Source organism: Dermacentor albipictus, chromosome 9 (genome assembly GCF_038994185.2).
Source record: "Dermacentor albipictus isolate Rhodes 1998 colony chromosome 9, USDA_Dalb.pri_finalv2, whole genome shotgun sequence".
Classification (NCBI taxonomy): Eukaryota; Metazoa; Arthropoda; class Arachnida; order Ixodida; family Ixodidae; genus Dermacentor; species Dermacentor albipictus.
The window spans coordinates 121,604,455-121,619,797 of NC_091829.1; the positions used below are offsets into that span (position 1 = coordinate 121,604,455).

At 46.3% G+C, this 15,343-nt stretch overlaps 2 protein-coding genes across 3 annotated transcripts; one reads left to right on the forward strand and one right to left on the reverse strand.

Annotated features, from left to right (window-relative positions):
- Positions 1 to 8,596: 8,596 nt before the first annotated feature.
- On the forward strand, positions 8,597 to 12,895 carry LOC135900014 (putative nuclease HARBI1). Of its 2 annotated transcripts, none has more exons than XM_065429444.2 (4): positions 8,597 to 9,199; positions 9,942 to 10,077; positions 10,146 to 10,663; positions 12,172 to 12,895. In XM_065429444.2, the coding sequence occupies exons 1-3, from the start codon at positions 8,645 to 8,647 to the stop codon at positions 10,646 to 10,648; spliced, it is 1,194 nt and encodes a 397-aa protein (XP_065285516.1). In that variant the 5' UTR covers positions 8,597 to 8,644; the 3' UTR covers positions 10,649 to 10,663; positions 12,172 to 12,895. The 2 variants fall into 2 exon arrangements, with proteins under 2 accessions (XP_065285516.1, XP_065285517.1); XM_065429445.2 differs by having other exon boundaries at positions 12,224 to 12,895.
- On the reverse strand, positions 12,161 to 14,779 carry LOC139050192 (uncharacterized). Its single transcript, XM_070526399.1, has 6 exons — positions 14,499 to 14,779; positions 14,330 to 14,438; positions 13,571 to 13,702; positions 13,412 to 13,481; positions 13,143 to 13,255; positions 12,161 to 12,373 (listed from the first exon to the last, which is right to left on the reverse strand). The coding sequence occupies exons 1-6, from the start codon at positions 14,777 to 14,779 to the stop codon at positions 12,161 to 12,163; spliced, it is 918 nt and encodes a 305-aa protein (XP_070382500.1).
- Between the last annotated feature and the right edge of the window lie 564 nt (positions 14,780 to 15,343).

The following is a 15,343-nucleotide window of genomic DNA, read 5'->3' on the forward strand; positions in this document are numbered from 1 at the left end:
AACGCTGATTATCCGACAAGCCCACATGGCGGCGTCCGAGATACCCTGACTCAGATTCGTGAACGATTTTGGATTCCACAGGCCAGACAACTAGGCAAAAAAAAAAAATACGTTGATGCATGGTATGTCAGCGGATGCAAGCAAATTCAGTACAGCAACAAACAGCTCCTCTACCAGAGGACAGGTCTACAAAAGCAGATCCTTTCTTGGTAGCAGGATTCGACTTTGCTCGACCATTATACGTCAAGGAAAGCGGTCATTAGCCTGCTTACATTGCCCTATTTATTTGCGCTGTCACTCGGGCCATACATTTAGAGCTGGCCGAAGACATGACTGCTGAAAATTTCCTCTGTGCATCCAGGAGATTAATACTGAGATTATTCATGCGCAAAACATTTCGAAAATTATTTGTATTGGTCAGTACTGCGGATTTTGACAGGGTGCGTTACACAAACAAAAGGTTTAGAAATAATGGAAGAGCGATGCTAAAGAAGTGTTGTTGGGCAAGTTGGTTTGTGATGGGAATGAAAATTCATAAAGAATACAAAGAACAGCACAAGCACCTGAGCGCTTGTGCTGCTGTGTCTGTTTTCCGGGTTCTTTTTTCTTTTGTAATTTTATTCTTAAACAAGTACTAACACAAAATACAAAACAACACATTGTTATAGTAGGGAATAATGAAAACAAAACAGACAACGGTATGTTTTGCACAAAGGCAAGTCGTGCTATTTAAACATTTTGTGCGTCCCTGTAGCCAGTTGGTTAATTAGTTTGAAACTTCAGAACAATCGGGCTCACATTGCAATGGGCACATTGTTTATGCAGTATTTTCAGCCAGCATAGAGTAAATGCAAGAAATCGCGGAGCTGAAGGAAATGTTATTACTTTTATGTACTTTACGGCTTCAATTATGTAAACTTAGTCGCACCACCAACAAAAAATTACATTTAATGACCCGCCACTACATGTTCTGCGTTCATATACATTCCACGTACGACATTCCTGAAGTAGTAACAGTTATGAAATATGTCACAATGAGCTGAAATACTGCTGCATCCGCTGATGGACCTCATTAAACTCATACAATCGGGTTGCTGTAGTAGGAAGCCTGCAGGACGTGTGTACATCACATAATAGCACGGCAGCTCGAACCACCCTTCAAGATCAAGCACAGTAATGCACTTTATAGATGCAGCTTCTCATATATAAAATGACATGAAAGTAGTAGCAAAAATATTACAGCAGAAGCCTATATGGCTAGCCAAAAGTGTTTCGTGTAACACTTACGGCCGTCTCATTACCAAAGTAGTAAGCATGCAATAAAAAAAAAAAACCTCACACAAACCTGGCGAGCACTCTGTACTTCTATATAAATGGCAGAAATAACATTGACGTAGTTGAAAACAATATGACTAAGACAGTTTTTCTTCGTGCAGAGGGCATCGGCTGCTGCCTGGAGAATCCCCTTCATGCACCAAATAATGATTTCCATTCAAGAGTGAGCTTGACTATATTTCACGTCTAGCATAGTTCGAAAGCAGCCATCTAGTGACTTGAATACACGCTGAATATAAAACCTTGCGAAAAAAAAAGAACTTCCATCCGGAACACAAAGCAGAGAAAGGGCAAATATTAGCGTGACTGCCATTTAACTCATTTTACTGAAATACCTTAAACATATTAATTATACTTGCAATAAGAAAGCATTAAATGTATGTAATTTTATGGGCACAAAATTGAAATAAAATAATTGTTCTTTTATTTCTGGTGTCTAGGAGCAGCCTCTCAAAATTTAAGGATAAGTGAAAAAAATCTAAAAATGGACTGTGTGAAATCAGCAAAAATGATTGTTCGGAATGTGAATAAGTACATAGAACTGAATAAACTTACTAGTATACATGACGATGAATTAAAAGACGAAGACGTCACAAAATATACAACAGTCACTACTGCCGTGCAGCCACTGCCTCCTGCATCAGCTGGGACAGCAGCTGCGAAAGCTGGCCCACTGAGCGCAGTGCCCGGGCCAGTCTCGACGGCGACCACAACGCGCTCGGTCGCTGCATCCAGACGATCCTGGCGAACACTTCGAAGAAGCTGGATCACAACATCAGCATCCATTCCCGCACAATCGGAGCAGCACCTCTAACACAAAGTGACCTGTGTAATAAAGGAATAATTCTGTTTCGGTTCTAGCGTGAGGTGTGCTGTGCGCGACCTTTGCAACGAAGTGACCTGTATAACGAATGATTTGGAAATCCCAAGCACTTGGCTATAAAGGCGCTTAACAGTATCTATACTCATTCAGATTACTTGTTCATTAAAGACACTGTCAATTTTAGTTTAAGGGAATGCAGACAAGCACGAACACTTACTGTATTGTTGTTGTCTGTGTCTGCGCTCTAAACTGGCTATGTCAGGGCCCATGCTGTCTGTTGTTGTTTTTCATGCAATTCCGCAAACAAATATAAATAGCACTTGTATTTTTAAGGTATCGCATGACTGGGAAGTTCATGCATGAGATAGCAATGAATTTGGGTTTGTGAATGAGCAAGTGATGAAGACATGTGTCTCTAGAAAGAAACGCTAAGCCTACTGTTTGCATTTTGTTGCGAGTAAGGAGCATATTGTTGACACTGCGTAAAAATAGCTATTCAAGCATTGTGAACTGTCATACTGCCATTATGCGTAATGTTTCCGGAAAACCTAGAACAAGGTACGAACTTAAAATTTGGTGGAAATACGTACAATCATAAGCGTACTGTGTTGCAAGGCTTCCCTGCTCCTGCTTTAATTACAAGCGTTACAAATCATTAGTGAACCAATTGAACTTCGGGTTTGTGTTTTCCAGTGCCCTCAATAAACAAAGGAAAACATAGCGTTCATGTTTTGATAACATAAAGCAAACTTTATTGGCGATCTGCAGGTTAAATTTAAAGTGTGAGATAGCTACAGGCCTTGCAACTAATTATGAATGCAAACGATACAGAGCATTGTAGGTGTTTTACAAACACCACACAATTTACCCTCCTGCCTTGGCAGAAATATTTCCCACATTATTTTTATGCGAACAGGGAGAGCTATCAGAATCGCCATGTGCGATCAAATGTGTGTGGCGCAATTACAGTGTATGTGGTAAATTTGTTTAGCTAATACTTTAAAGTGTGCGTCGAAGGTTTTAAACGAGTAAGCCATATTCACCAGCATATGAAAGCGTGTCATTTAATTACAGGCAACTTGCCATACTTGTGGAACCGCTCAAAAGAAACAACTTTAGTGGAAACGAATATTTTAAGCTGTTACTGTGTGACTGATGGCAAGTGCACTTGTTCTCTAGTCCACGCAGTCATTGCGTGTTTGCGGAACTGCTACTGGCAGTGATGACTCTGTATGAAGCTGTTAGACTGTGTGCTTAATGGCAAGTGTCCGTAGCTAATGTATCCATGTATCTAATGTATAGCTACGTTCTCGTCTGTCTGCCTTAGTCCTTTGCTTTGTTTCAGTTCAGCTGTTCAAACTTCTTTTAGCCATGTGTGTGAGTCTGTGCCTCTGCACAACACCTAACATTCCTAAAGATTCATTACATCTGTCTACTGTCAGTCTATTATGCTCCACCATATAAGCGGACAAGGACATACGCACTTGGTTTCTCTGCGCATGGAACTTACTTAGGTGGACGCCAGATGGCTCTGCTCAACACGGAAGCGGAAGTCTGTTTTTTTAGAGCGAAATTCAATATGGCCGCTTCTTGCTGGTAGTGTACGCTAGTACGCGCCGTGCTTGCCCTGCCGGCTATGCGGCGTGCCTCAGTGCCTTGGCTTCCGCGTAGCTGGTGCGTTCTAATTGCAAGGAGACCAAAGCGCCTCTACTGACGCCCATACAAACAAGCCACAAGTGAGTGAACGGAACGTGCGACTTTAGTGGCAGAAGGCAAGCAGTGTACATTTCGTGCAATAGCAGAAATAAAATTTGCATGTCGAGATACGCTGGAATAATTGACGTGAGCTCATAAACGGCTCACAATCGTCGTCGCATATGGCGTTCTGGTAACGAGCGACAACCAGTGGCGCATGCATATTGGACAGAGTGTCCCACCTGTTTGCAGCGGCAGTCACCGTTAAATATGAGCAACTTGCATTGCGATGCTATCGGGTGATGCCGGCAACTGCTGCCCCAGCGAACACAGCGACATGGACTACCCATCATTTTAGCATTGACTCCTTTCCAACCTGCACGTTTCTTTTCTTTCGAAGGCCGCTAATGTGTGGCTCACACTTGGTGTCCCACATTGTCTTAATATAGACAAGACGCTTTTGTGGGCATCACCTTCATCAGCCACTTTTGCGGGCCTTTCCGTCCAATCTCATACACGTCAGAGCATGTAAGCACGTATGCTGGTCTCCGTTCGCGCTTAATCGCAGCCGGGAAAGGCCACAGGCACAATTTGTCCATGGCTGCAGCAGGAAAGGGTAAACGGGAAGCACGATTCACGATGTGTGTAAATTGGGAGTCTATGTCGCTGTGGAGACTGCAGGAGCAAACGCTTAGTTCGAGAGACTGCTTCCCAATGCAACTGACCAGGCTGCAATATTCGAAAAACATAGCACGGTGACCGTAAGCAAGTCAGATAACAGCAAAATTAAACAGCAATCAATGTGCGCATGAGGTTCAGACAATACATTATACATTGGCTATGAAACATATGGCAACAATGAACATTCACATAGGATACATTCAGCCGTCTACTTACAGGCATAATGCTTGTCTTCGTCGCATGTGGTGGCCTGGTAACGAGTGACAGCCAGTGGTACAAACAGATTAGACAGTGTGCCACCTGTTTGAACCGACAGTTGCCGTTGAAGATTAGCAACTTCCATTGCGAAGCAATCAGGTGACGCAAGCATCTGCTGCCACAACCAACACAGGGACATGGACTACCCGTCATTTTAGCGTTAACCTTTTTCCAACCTGCTCATTTATTTTCTTTCGAAGGCCGCTAATGTGTGGCTCACACTTGGCTTCCCACTTTGTCTCGATGTGAACAAGTCGATTTCATGGGCATCACTTTCGGCAACCATTTTTGCGGGCTTTTCCACCCATAGGGCTATCAACTTCATACACTTCGAACCATGTAAGCACATATGCTGGTCTCCGTTTTGTGCAAATCATGGCCGAGGTGGGCCGCAAGCCCATTTCGCCTATGGCTGCAGCAGGAAATAACAAACGGGGAGCACCAGTTATGGCGTGTGTATACTGGGAGTCTATATAAAAAATATTTGGGGTTTTACGTGCCAAAACCACTTTCTGATTATGAGGCACGCCGTAGTGGAGGACTCCGGAAATTTTGACCACCTGGGGTTCTTTAACGTGCACCTAAATCTAAGCACACGGGTGTTTTCGCATTTCGCCCCCATCGAAATGCGGCCGCCGTGGCCGGGATTCGATCCCGCGACCTCGTGCTCAGCAGCCCAACACCATAGCCACTGAGCAACCACGGCGGGTGAACTGGGAGTCTATGTCGCTGTGCGGACTGCAGGAGTAAATGCTTACCTCGAGAGACTGCTTACCAATGAAACTGACCAGGCCCCCACATCCGAGAAACGTAACACGGTTACCACAACCAAGTGGGGCAGCAAAACCAGATTGTGCAATCGATCACTTCATCGTAGCTTGCGCAAGGACCCAGGCTATCGAGGAAGAAGAGCAATCATCAAGGAGACTAGGAATATGGAAAATGAGAAAGCTTGCATTCAATAGAGAAGCCACTCGGCTCTGCAAGCATTGAAGGCTAAAAAGATAAAGAAACTAAAATGGTGCATAGCACACTGTGCGTAGGTTAATGCAAGACACATGCAGATGCTGCATCTGCTATTTCAGGAGAGGAATTGTACATGACAACATACACTAGAAGATACTGCTACAGAAATGTTAGGCTACTAGACAGTGACTTGTATTAAGTATCAGCAAAGAATCGGTTGACCTTTATGATTGTATGAGGATGAATGATCTCTAACGAGAGTGGGCAATGAATAAGCTTGCATTTATATAAGAAAAATAATACTTGGCACAAATGGAATTGACATGGCCAGGAAGCTGATTAAGGGCAAACTAGCGGAACTCTTTTGGCCAGCGCCGTCCGTGCTTGGTCAGAAGTTGCAGGTGCATCTGAAGTTGAAGAATTTCTAGAAAGTCCTTTTTGAGTTACCTGGATGACTCAGCCAAATGTCCGTGCTGGTGGAATGGTGGCTGAAGTTTTTTGTTTCAGTCTTGAAACAATCGTTTGCAGACTTGATATTTAATCCAAGTTCTTCTGCATGCGCTTCTTTGTTCGTGGTGTAAAAGCCTTGCAAATTCGGCTCCAGCCCCTTTCTGTTGGTGTAGATAGGAGCTCCTGTGATGACCAAGATGTGCTTGGCATTGACTCTGTTGGGGCAGAATGGTGACACATGAGATATAGCACAGATTAGCCGAACTCATGTGTGTTGCTTTATACTGGTGCCATTCTCATTGCTGCATGTCTGGAACAGAAATTTCGGCTGCATCAGAAATTATATAAGCACAATTTTGCAATATGAAATGCGAAAAGGTGTGCCATATACATTGTAATGGCTTGTGACTACAGAACACAAGCAAATGTCCACTGTTTGTTCTAGAGCGCTTAAGCAGCATGGTAAATAAATATTGTTATTCTCCGTAAAATTGATGTCTACCTAACTACAATGCATGTAAACAGCCTAAGTATTATTAAGGTGACAAATGAGAACATTTGTGCGTTCATTTATACACTAGAAGAGATCACACTGCTGGTTCCACAATCAAATGCATGAAAGTCATGAAGCTATTGGAACTGATGCATTATTTTTCTGCACGAAGGTGATGCACTGCTTAACTACTGCTAAAATAAATGTCCTACGGTAAACCAAACTGAACAGCAAGAACATTTCGAACCAACAAGTACGAAATATGAGTGAATTATCATGCTTGCAACTGTTTAATACATTAAATTTTGTACTTTCACTTCATTTTACCAAAGAAATAGTCTGTTTTGTGGACGAAAGAAAGTTGCCGGCGGAATCGAAAAAAAGTTTTATATGCATATTGATAAGGCTACTCCGTCACCTATGGCCACGGCTACAATAGGATGAAAAATGCGACGCGCGTTCCGATATCGCTCTCTCCTTCTTTTCTGATTATGTGTGTATAACGACAGCCTCGCAAGTAAAGGTTTATTTAGGAAACAGCAACTGAGATCCTGACTGCTCATATGTAATGCAGGATCTAGTTCGTTAACTTGTTCCCGCCTGGAAGGTACTGAGACGGGCATTATATAACGAATCAAGCAGCGGTGCTAAACGACTAACCGTTCTTGCCGTTGTCAGCCGCAGCAAAATCCAACTCCCGTTTCGATGCAGACGTGTTCCGAATGGCTCACAACCGAAACCCAACTTTCTGGCTTACATGTCCGCTTGCAAACACGGCACTTTCCCCCAAGTTAAATAACGCGATACATAGAAGCGCAATAAACTAATTTTAGAAACAAAGAAGCAACCAGTCTGAGTGTACGAACGAATGAATTTGTGCCGCTGTACACACGAAAATACCGGTAAAAATGTTGTATCCAGACCAGAGGTCACGTGAAAGATTGATGATGCTGAACGCTATTTGCGTTTATAGTGACGAAGAAACAATAAACTTACTCATAAATAGTGCAATATCTAATTAGCAATGACAATTTTGCCCTGTTTCTTATGTAACAAAAATGCTTCGGTAATTGTCAGAGAAAGTTTGTGAGATAAAATTGCGCTTATTACGGCGCCTCTAGCGGGAAATGTTGGAACTAACGTAAGCATTCCGAAGTGATTCTACTATGCTGGTTTTGCTAGCAGAGGCGCGCGGTCAATTTTTTCGCCCTCTGTGGCAATTTGTTGAACTTGAGAGTGTGCTACCCCTGATAAAGCTACGATCGTCAATTGCGCGCTCTCGCCAATTCGTTTTGGCGTGTGCGATACCACCTAGCGGACTAAAACAAAATATGTTCCACTTAAACTAGTTTAATTAAATTAGTTAAATTAAATTAGTTAAATTAATCTGCAGAAAACGAAAGTAATGTTTAACAGTCTCGGAAGAGAACAGCAGTTTACGATAGGTAGCGAGGCACTGGAAGTGGTAAGGGAATACATCTACTTATTACAGGTAGTGACCGCAGATCCGGATCATGAGACTGAAATAATCAGAAGAATAAGCATGGGCTGGAGTGCATTTGGCACGCATTTTCAGATCATAAAGAGCTGGTTGCCATTATCCCTCAAGAGAAAAGTGTATAACAGTGGTGCGATCGGAGATGGTTGTTCGGCGCGTTCGTTCGGTTACCGGCGCGCGCGATTGGCCTACTCCGCGCCGACGTCGGCAGCCGCGGGGCGCCGCCCCGTTTTTGGTGACGTCAAAATGGCAACACCCTCCTGTCAATCATCCGCCCACCGAGCATTTCGACCGAACGCGACGGGAGTTGAGAAGTTTGGAGCGATCATTGTTCGTTACGCGACCGGCTTGGCATGGCGCGGCTGACAGATTGGATTAGACCCGAAGGCGGCTTCGGCAGCGGACTAGCACGTTCGGATCCAATCCATAGTTTAATTCGAGAAAAATGGCGCTTGCGTTGGACACTTCGGTTGTTGCGTTGGCGTTGCTTGAGGAGGAAGGAGAGCGGGTGGAGGTGCGAAATGCGTTCGAAGAGATGACAGAAGGTGAATTCCGGCGTCGTTATCGTTTCTCGAAAGAAACGGTGCGTTGGTTGTGCGGCGAACTCGACCCCATCATCGGGTGCCAGCGAGCCAGCGGAATTTCTACCGAGCGGAAGGTGTTGTGCGCGCTGAGGTTTTTTGCAACGGGAAGCTTCCAGCGGGGCGTCGGAAGTGAAGAATTCATCGGCCTGTCGCAGTCGTCCGTCAGCGACACCATCCACGAAGTGGCAAACGCCATAACTGTCGTTGGCGGGCAAAAGCGGTGGGTGGACTTCCCCCAGACGACAGCCGCGAAGGCCAGAGCAAAGGCGGCGTTTGCGCGGCTCGGACGGATCCCCGGTGTGCTCGGCTGCGTCGATGGCACTCTCATCGCCATAAAGCAGCCCCAAGGCCTGAGCCCCGGGGATACACAGAGCTACATGTCGAGGAAGGGATTCTACGCCATGAACACCATGATCGTAAGTATTATTCTTGCATTGTATCCTTAGGGATATATTTTTGTTCGTTTGTCTCGCAGTAATTTTCCATTTCACTCGGTCTGTTGCAACAGAATGTAGTAGGAGCGGTATTCTCTATCTATCCACAACAGGAATTGATTCCTTTCGAGGGTACATCGCGATGGAACAGTGACGCAATCTTGCGGCGCGGGACACACTGCGGCTCAGCGGTCTCCACAGCGCATGAAATTGACGTTGCTCGATCGCGGAGGATCCCCGAAGCTTGATTCACGATTTCGATGGATTCAAAACGCCGCTCCTGCTGGATTATGCCGTAGTACTCGCTGTCCTGTGCTGCCGTCCTGCACACGTTTAATGATGGGCGCTACATCTTGCAATACATCTGCCATTTAATAGCACTAAAGGAGTTCTTTTATTCCGGTTTTGTGCCTGCAATTTTTCATGTTGGAGTTGTTGCGGGACATTAGCTGAAACACGTAATAGTAATGTGGGTAAACGCGGGGGTGCCAGCAATTTGTGACGTTCCGAGCAGTTAACCGGCGGGCTTGTCTGACAGTGCCCTGGCGAAAACAAGTCCGCGTGTTGAAACTTTGACTACGAAACGAACCATGTCCGACCGAGATTTTCTCATAGCAGTATTCGAACAGTCTGTCACAGTGTGCGGATATTCAATTAGGTTCATATAAGAAAGTGCTTTAAAGGACTTGTACGACAACTGTTTGCACTAATTTTTAATCTGCAGACATGCGATGCAGACCTCTGGATTGAAGACATCAACCCCTGCTTCCCGGGGTCCTGCCATGATTCATGGGTGTGGCGTAGGAACCCTCTTCGTGCATACCTCGAAGCAGAACTGCGCCCTGGCGAATGTTTGCTTGGTAAGTGCTGCAAATGTGCGCCACAATGAAGTAGATATCACTTAAACTGTCACCCTGCCCTTGCGCAGGAGACTCCGGCTATCCCTTGGAGCCGTGGCTCCTGACACCAGTGCCGGGGCATCCAGCTGGCAGCACCCCTGAGGGCCTCTACAACAAGGAGCACACCGCCATGCGCAATGTTGTGGAGAGGTGCATCGGAGTCCTAAAGAGCAGGTTCCGCTGCTTGCAGCGTTACCGGACCCTGCTCTACAACCCCGATCGAGCAGCGACCATCATTGCTGCTTGTGCAGCTCTTCACAACATAGCCTTGGCGGCACGTGAGCCTGCCCCGGAAGAGGAGGACGACGACGACGACAGTGACGTTGCTCCAGCTGCCCAGCAGAATGCTGATCTGGTCGACCCGCCAGCACCACCCATGCGTGTCCCACAACCGCAGGAGCTGTACCTGAGGGGCCTACAGCAGCGCAACCGTGTGGTGAACCTTTTCCAAGGACCACGCGGAGTGCATACTCACCACCTCCGGAGGGTACGCCGCCGCCTGCTGCGACCTCGTCGGCAGCAGCCAATGTAATGCTGCAACTGCTTGGTACGTTATTTTTTTTTCCACAGGTGGGAAAAGAAAGTGACACGAATGCTGTCGGTATGCCAAAGTTTACACACACACTAATGGCATGGGCTCATTAGCCACGGTGAATTTATTAGTCACTTATTATCAAGTCAACGTCAAGCAATACAATGCACTGTTTCCTCCCCAGAGCATCACGCTGCGACTCAGTTTACTATGTTCTCCAGTCTGGCGCAATATTTTTGGCATGATAACATCTTGTACATTAGCTACCCATCTCAATAAAACCATGTTCTTTTCATTAATGACCCTATGGCTGCACAAGCTTGTACACAATGCCATCCTGATGAACTGTGCATATTTTTTATGCATAAGGTAAGAAGCATAACATAAGCATATATGGCATGTGCTTCTTTGTTGTCCTCTTTAGCACACAATAACTTGCTATCCTTCCTGTGAAGTATGTTGCCTAACACTTATGCACAAGCAGCGGCCTAACTGTGAATGGGACACGGTGTCGGAGTTTGTCACCGAGCCGAAGGGACCACCCCACAAACTAGCGGGTAGTCCGAAAAAGCCTGTTTGAATCGGGACTGCAATGCTGGCAAGTCGGAATACTGAATCATGCTTTAAGAAATTAAATGCTCGACACGAGCGCCATCTTAGAACTGAAATTCTATCAGAACTGCGCAATATAATATAGTTGAGTAAAAGAAAGTTGCCCTTACTGTAAGGTAAAAAGAAAAAAAAAGAGTCATTTTCTAATATACGTACAGACGTTAAGAGGCGCCTGCCTCTCCTCTGCACAGACACATACACATAGCACAACAAAGTCGAAGCAATACACAAAAACGAACTCCCGCAAGTATTTCAGAAGTCGCGACACAAAACCTAGTGCACAGTCCAAGTTCTTAAGTGCCCTCATGTGGAATGCGATATTTTTGAAAGTATACAAAAAAGGCAACCTTTGGTGCTTGTTTAAACATATGCACAACAACCTTCACTGCAGGTTTAAAACTATACACAACAACCTTTGCTGCAGGTTTAAAACTATACACAACAACCTTTGCTGCAGGTTTAAAACTATACACAACAACCTTTGCTGCAGGTTTAAAACTATATACAACACCTTTTGGTGCAGGTTTAAAACTATACACAACAACCTTCGCTGCAGGTTTACAACTATACACAACACCTTTTGGTGCAGGTTTAAAACTATACACAACAACCTTTGCTGCAGGTTTAAAACTATATACAACACCTTTTGGTGCAGGTTTAAAACTATACACAACCTTCGCTGCAGGTTTAAAACTGTACACAACACCATTCACTGCAGATTTTAAAAAATCTGCACTGCAGACTTAAAAAACAACTGCAACAGCCTTTGCTACAGATAAAAAAGAAAACTGCAGCAGTCTTTGCTGCAGATAAAAAAAACTGCAGCAGTGTTTGATGCAGATAAAAAAAAACTACAGCAGTCTTTGCTGCAGATAAAAAAAAATATAGCACAATTTTAAATTATTCTGCAGGCCGCCTCAGTGCCGCTGCAATGGCCCGTGACAGCACCCCCACGCTTCGCAGCTCCTGCAGAGCCTGGCCCTGTTGCTGCAGGATGGCCTCCAGGGCTGTAGCCTGCCTCTCTGCAGCCTCCCTGTGGAGCCTGGCCTCTGCTGCCAGCTGTTCCAGGGCCACAGCCTGGCGGGTGGCCGCATCCCGGAGCTCTGCAATCACCTGGAAACGAAGAAATATGTCGCCAATGTCACCTCGGAATTCTTCGCTACCGACACTTCGCTGGGAGCTTCTGTTTATGGAGTCTCAGCGTGCACAACACATCCTCTCCGCTGAAAATCCACTGACCCAGCGGCATCCGTCAATGGTGCCGAGTTCAGCGCACAACCAATTCCCGTTGTTCGGACAGACCGTAGTGGTGTCAGAATTCATTTTCTGTCACCTCCTCAAACGCATCTCACACCTCCAAGCACCTCTTCGTAAGAAGAAACCAAACAGCCCTTTTCAGGGCTACGCACCAGTTTGCCTGGCGGGCGATTGTGCAGTATCGGCGATTCTCTGTCCTGATCCCCCTCCAGCATGCAAAACATACCCCAACCAATGATCGAAGAAGGCGTGCATATGCAACGTTATAATTGCAAAAATGTACATTTGTTCTTGGTGACTATGCTGAGGATTTAGTTCCTTACATACTTAGGTTTGGTTTTCTGTAGGAGTGTGCAAATAGTAAATGTTTGGTACGAATTAATTTTGAAGAAAATACCTAATAGGAAGACACTCCATCGAATATTGTAAAATAGCAAATATTCGTCCATAGATGTACTTATGTTCCATTTGCCCAGATTCACCATAATGTTTTTGTTTAATTTCAAGGCAGAATGGCTGTTTATTGCACTTCAAAGTTATTGAAGAAAAATTCTCGGCTACATCCATTTGCATCCTATCTCTTTTTGAGATATATCCGCAGTGCACAGAAATAGTATTCAAGAACCGTGTTGGTTTGCAGCTGCTGCTCGCTGCTCCGGGTATGCAGTTCCACTAGGCGTGGGAGGGCTTCTCGGGCACTTGGCGGCGGCACTCGGCGGCGCCTTTGGCGTTGTGGTGCTGAAAGCATACAAGTTATGCTATTTTTTTCACAGCAGAAGCCTATGTAACTCATGTTTAAAAGGAATGACACGGTGAGAAGCATCACATGCCGATGGGTGATTCCATTAAACTTAATATTGGTACAGCTAACAGGACAAGGCAACTCCAACTTACGAGCTGGAGCACTCGGGCACTCCTGGCCCGCATCCTGCGCGGCCACACCACCGGCACCGCGTGCAACGCTCTGAAAAGCCCGTTCTAGTAAGACACTGCTTTATGCACACCAAGTGCAATAAACGAAAAAAAAAAGAAATGTGATGTGTGCAAATTCACCTGCAAGCCACTGGTGCCGGGCGTCTCGCCAACCGAAACTCTAGGCTGGGCGGGCAATGGCTGGAAGGGCTGAGGGCGCCGGAAGTCCCCAGCGAGAGCTCGCGCCTGCAGGCTCTCATCTGGGGGGACCAACTGTAAGCATGTGTTGAGAATGTGTCACAAAACTTCTGTGCACGCACAGCGATGTTTGTGCCAGCAGCTACTAATCATAACTGATACGGTTCAATGTAGCGAGTCTGCACGTAATGGGGGTAGTGCGCAGCAAGATTTTTTTCTTTTCGAGGGGTGTTTGAAAACATAGCATGCTATCCACACAAAGACCTTCGAGAAGGGGGGGGGGGGGGGCGCCGTGTTTGGTGCGCCAGACACTGGCTATGGCCCTCAGTCGATGGTCTCAAACAGTTTCGAGCACGTAGGTTTCTCTAATATGCCTCAAAATTAACTTCACGCGCGTCCTTTCACCCCTGCAGATTCGACCGTTTCCGACAAAGGTCTAAGCAACACCGCCCTAGCGTGAACTTTTCCTAAACGTATGTAGGCAAATGAACCCACTTTTTACCGTCTCGACGCGACACGCAAGCGCATATTTTCGACGCCTAACGTGAGCTACACACCGTGTCGCGACAAACGACACACCGTAATACGCTTTTTGTCACCGTAGGCCGCGTCGCATTGAACCTCGCTTGCCGAATTTCTGACGGTCACAAAGTGCTAGTTCAAAACACTTAGGCGATAATAGTATTCTAAGCCAGTGCTTACCGCTTCCGACCGCCCGTACACAGCGGCTCGCCCACCATCCACCCGCGCGGTTCCGGTTAGCTGCAGGATGCGGCCGTGGAACCCAGCAAGGTGACCGCCTCCGGTGCCCCTGTAAATAACAAACCGAGCGTATGAGACGACCGGCTGAAATTAATCCGCGCACGCTCACCTTTGCTGCTGCCTCAGAAGGGCCAGCGCCTGGTCCGCGTAGAATCGCTGCTTCCGCCAGAAGGCCTGCCACTGCTGCACGGTCTTGCGTGCAGGGCCTTCGGCATCCAGCAGCGCCTTCAGCTGGAGCCACAGCGCGTCCTTATCGGCCTTTGTGAACGATGGCCCCAATGGGTACGACGGCGTCACGAGGGCGGGGTGCTCCTCCATAAAAGACAGGAGGAGCTCCCTCTGACGCGCCGAAACCCGGGGGCCGAGCGGCACGTTCCGGTGAGAAGACATTTTGAAAAGTGCGCCGAGTAGACCGCTCTTTTTTTTTTCTTTTTCTCGCGCCGTGCGCAACACCACCTAGCGACCTTGCAGAAAAACTGATTCTAATAAATTGTAATAGTCGTACGCATTACTATTTGAGAACGTGTTTAGGCTTGAGAATAAAATTACATATTTTTGATACAGACATTTGATTTATTAGAAAGCGAAAACCATTTCGGTTTATAGTATATGGTCCCCAAGCAGACGAGAGACGAGGCAACGCAACGTCCGGGGAGTTCACCGCTTGCTGATTGGCTGCTCTCTCCGTCCCCTCGTCATTCGTGACGTTGCAGCAACTGAACAGAACGCGCAGCGAACAAAATATCTCCGATCGCGCCCCAGCTGTGTCTTACCAGTACTCACACTCTTAGGCAAAGTTACACCCTTTGGCTTGCCCCTTCTGCCACACAACAATAATCGTTATCTGCCTTGATGCGTCTCCATTCTTTAACGCTGCGAGCCCGGCACTTTCCAGTAACGAACGGCACGCGCGTTATCCGCATAGAACAGTTTAGCCCCTGCTGATAACGCGCG

Bases quoted from the DNA above. Each gene is read 5' to 3' on its own strand.
- LOC135900014 (XM_065429444.2), top strand. From the start codon at position 8,645: ATGGCGCTTGCGTTGGACACTTCGGTTGTTGCGTTGGCGTTGCTTGAG. The intron at 9,200-9,941 runs GTAAGTATTATT...TTTAATCTGCAG, and splicing joins ACGCCATGAACACCATGATC to ACATGCGATGCAGACCTCTG. The intron at 10,078-10,145 runs GTAAGTGCTGCA...GCCCTTGCGCAG, and splicing joins CCCTGGCGAATGTTTGCTTG to GAGACTCCGGCTATCCCTTG.
- LOC139050192 (XM_070526399.1), bottom strand. From the start codon at position 14,779: ATGTCTTCTCACCGGAACGTGCCGCTCGGCCCCCGGGTTTCGGCGCGT. The intron at 14,439-14,498 runs GTGAGCGTGCGC...TGTTATTTACAG, and splicing joins CTTCTGAGGCAGCAGCAAAG to GGGCACCGGAGGCGGTCACC. The intron at 12,374-13,142 runs GTTCTTGAATAC...CTTCGTTTCCAG, and splicing joins AGCAGCTGCAAACCAACACG to GTGATTGCAGAGCTCCGGGA.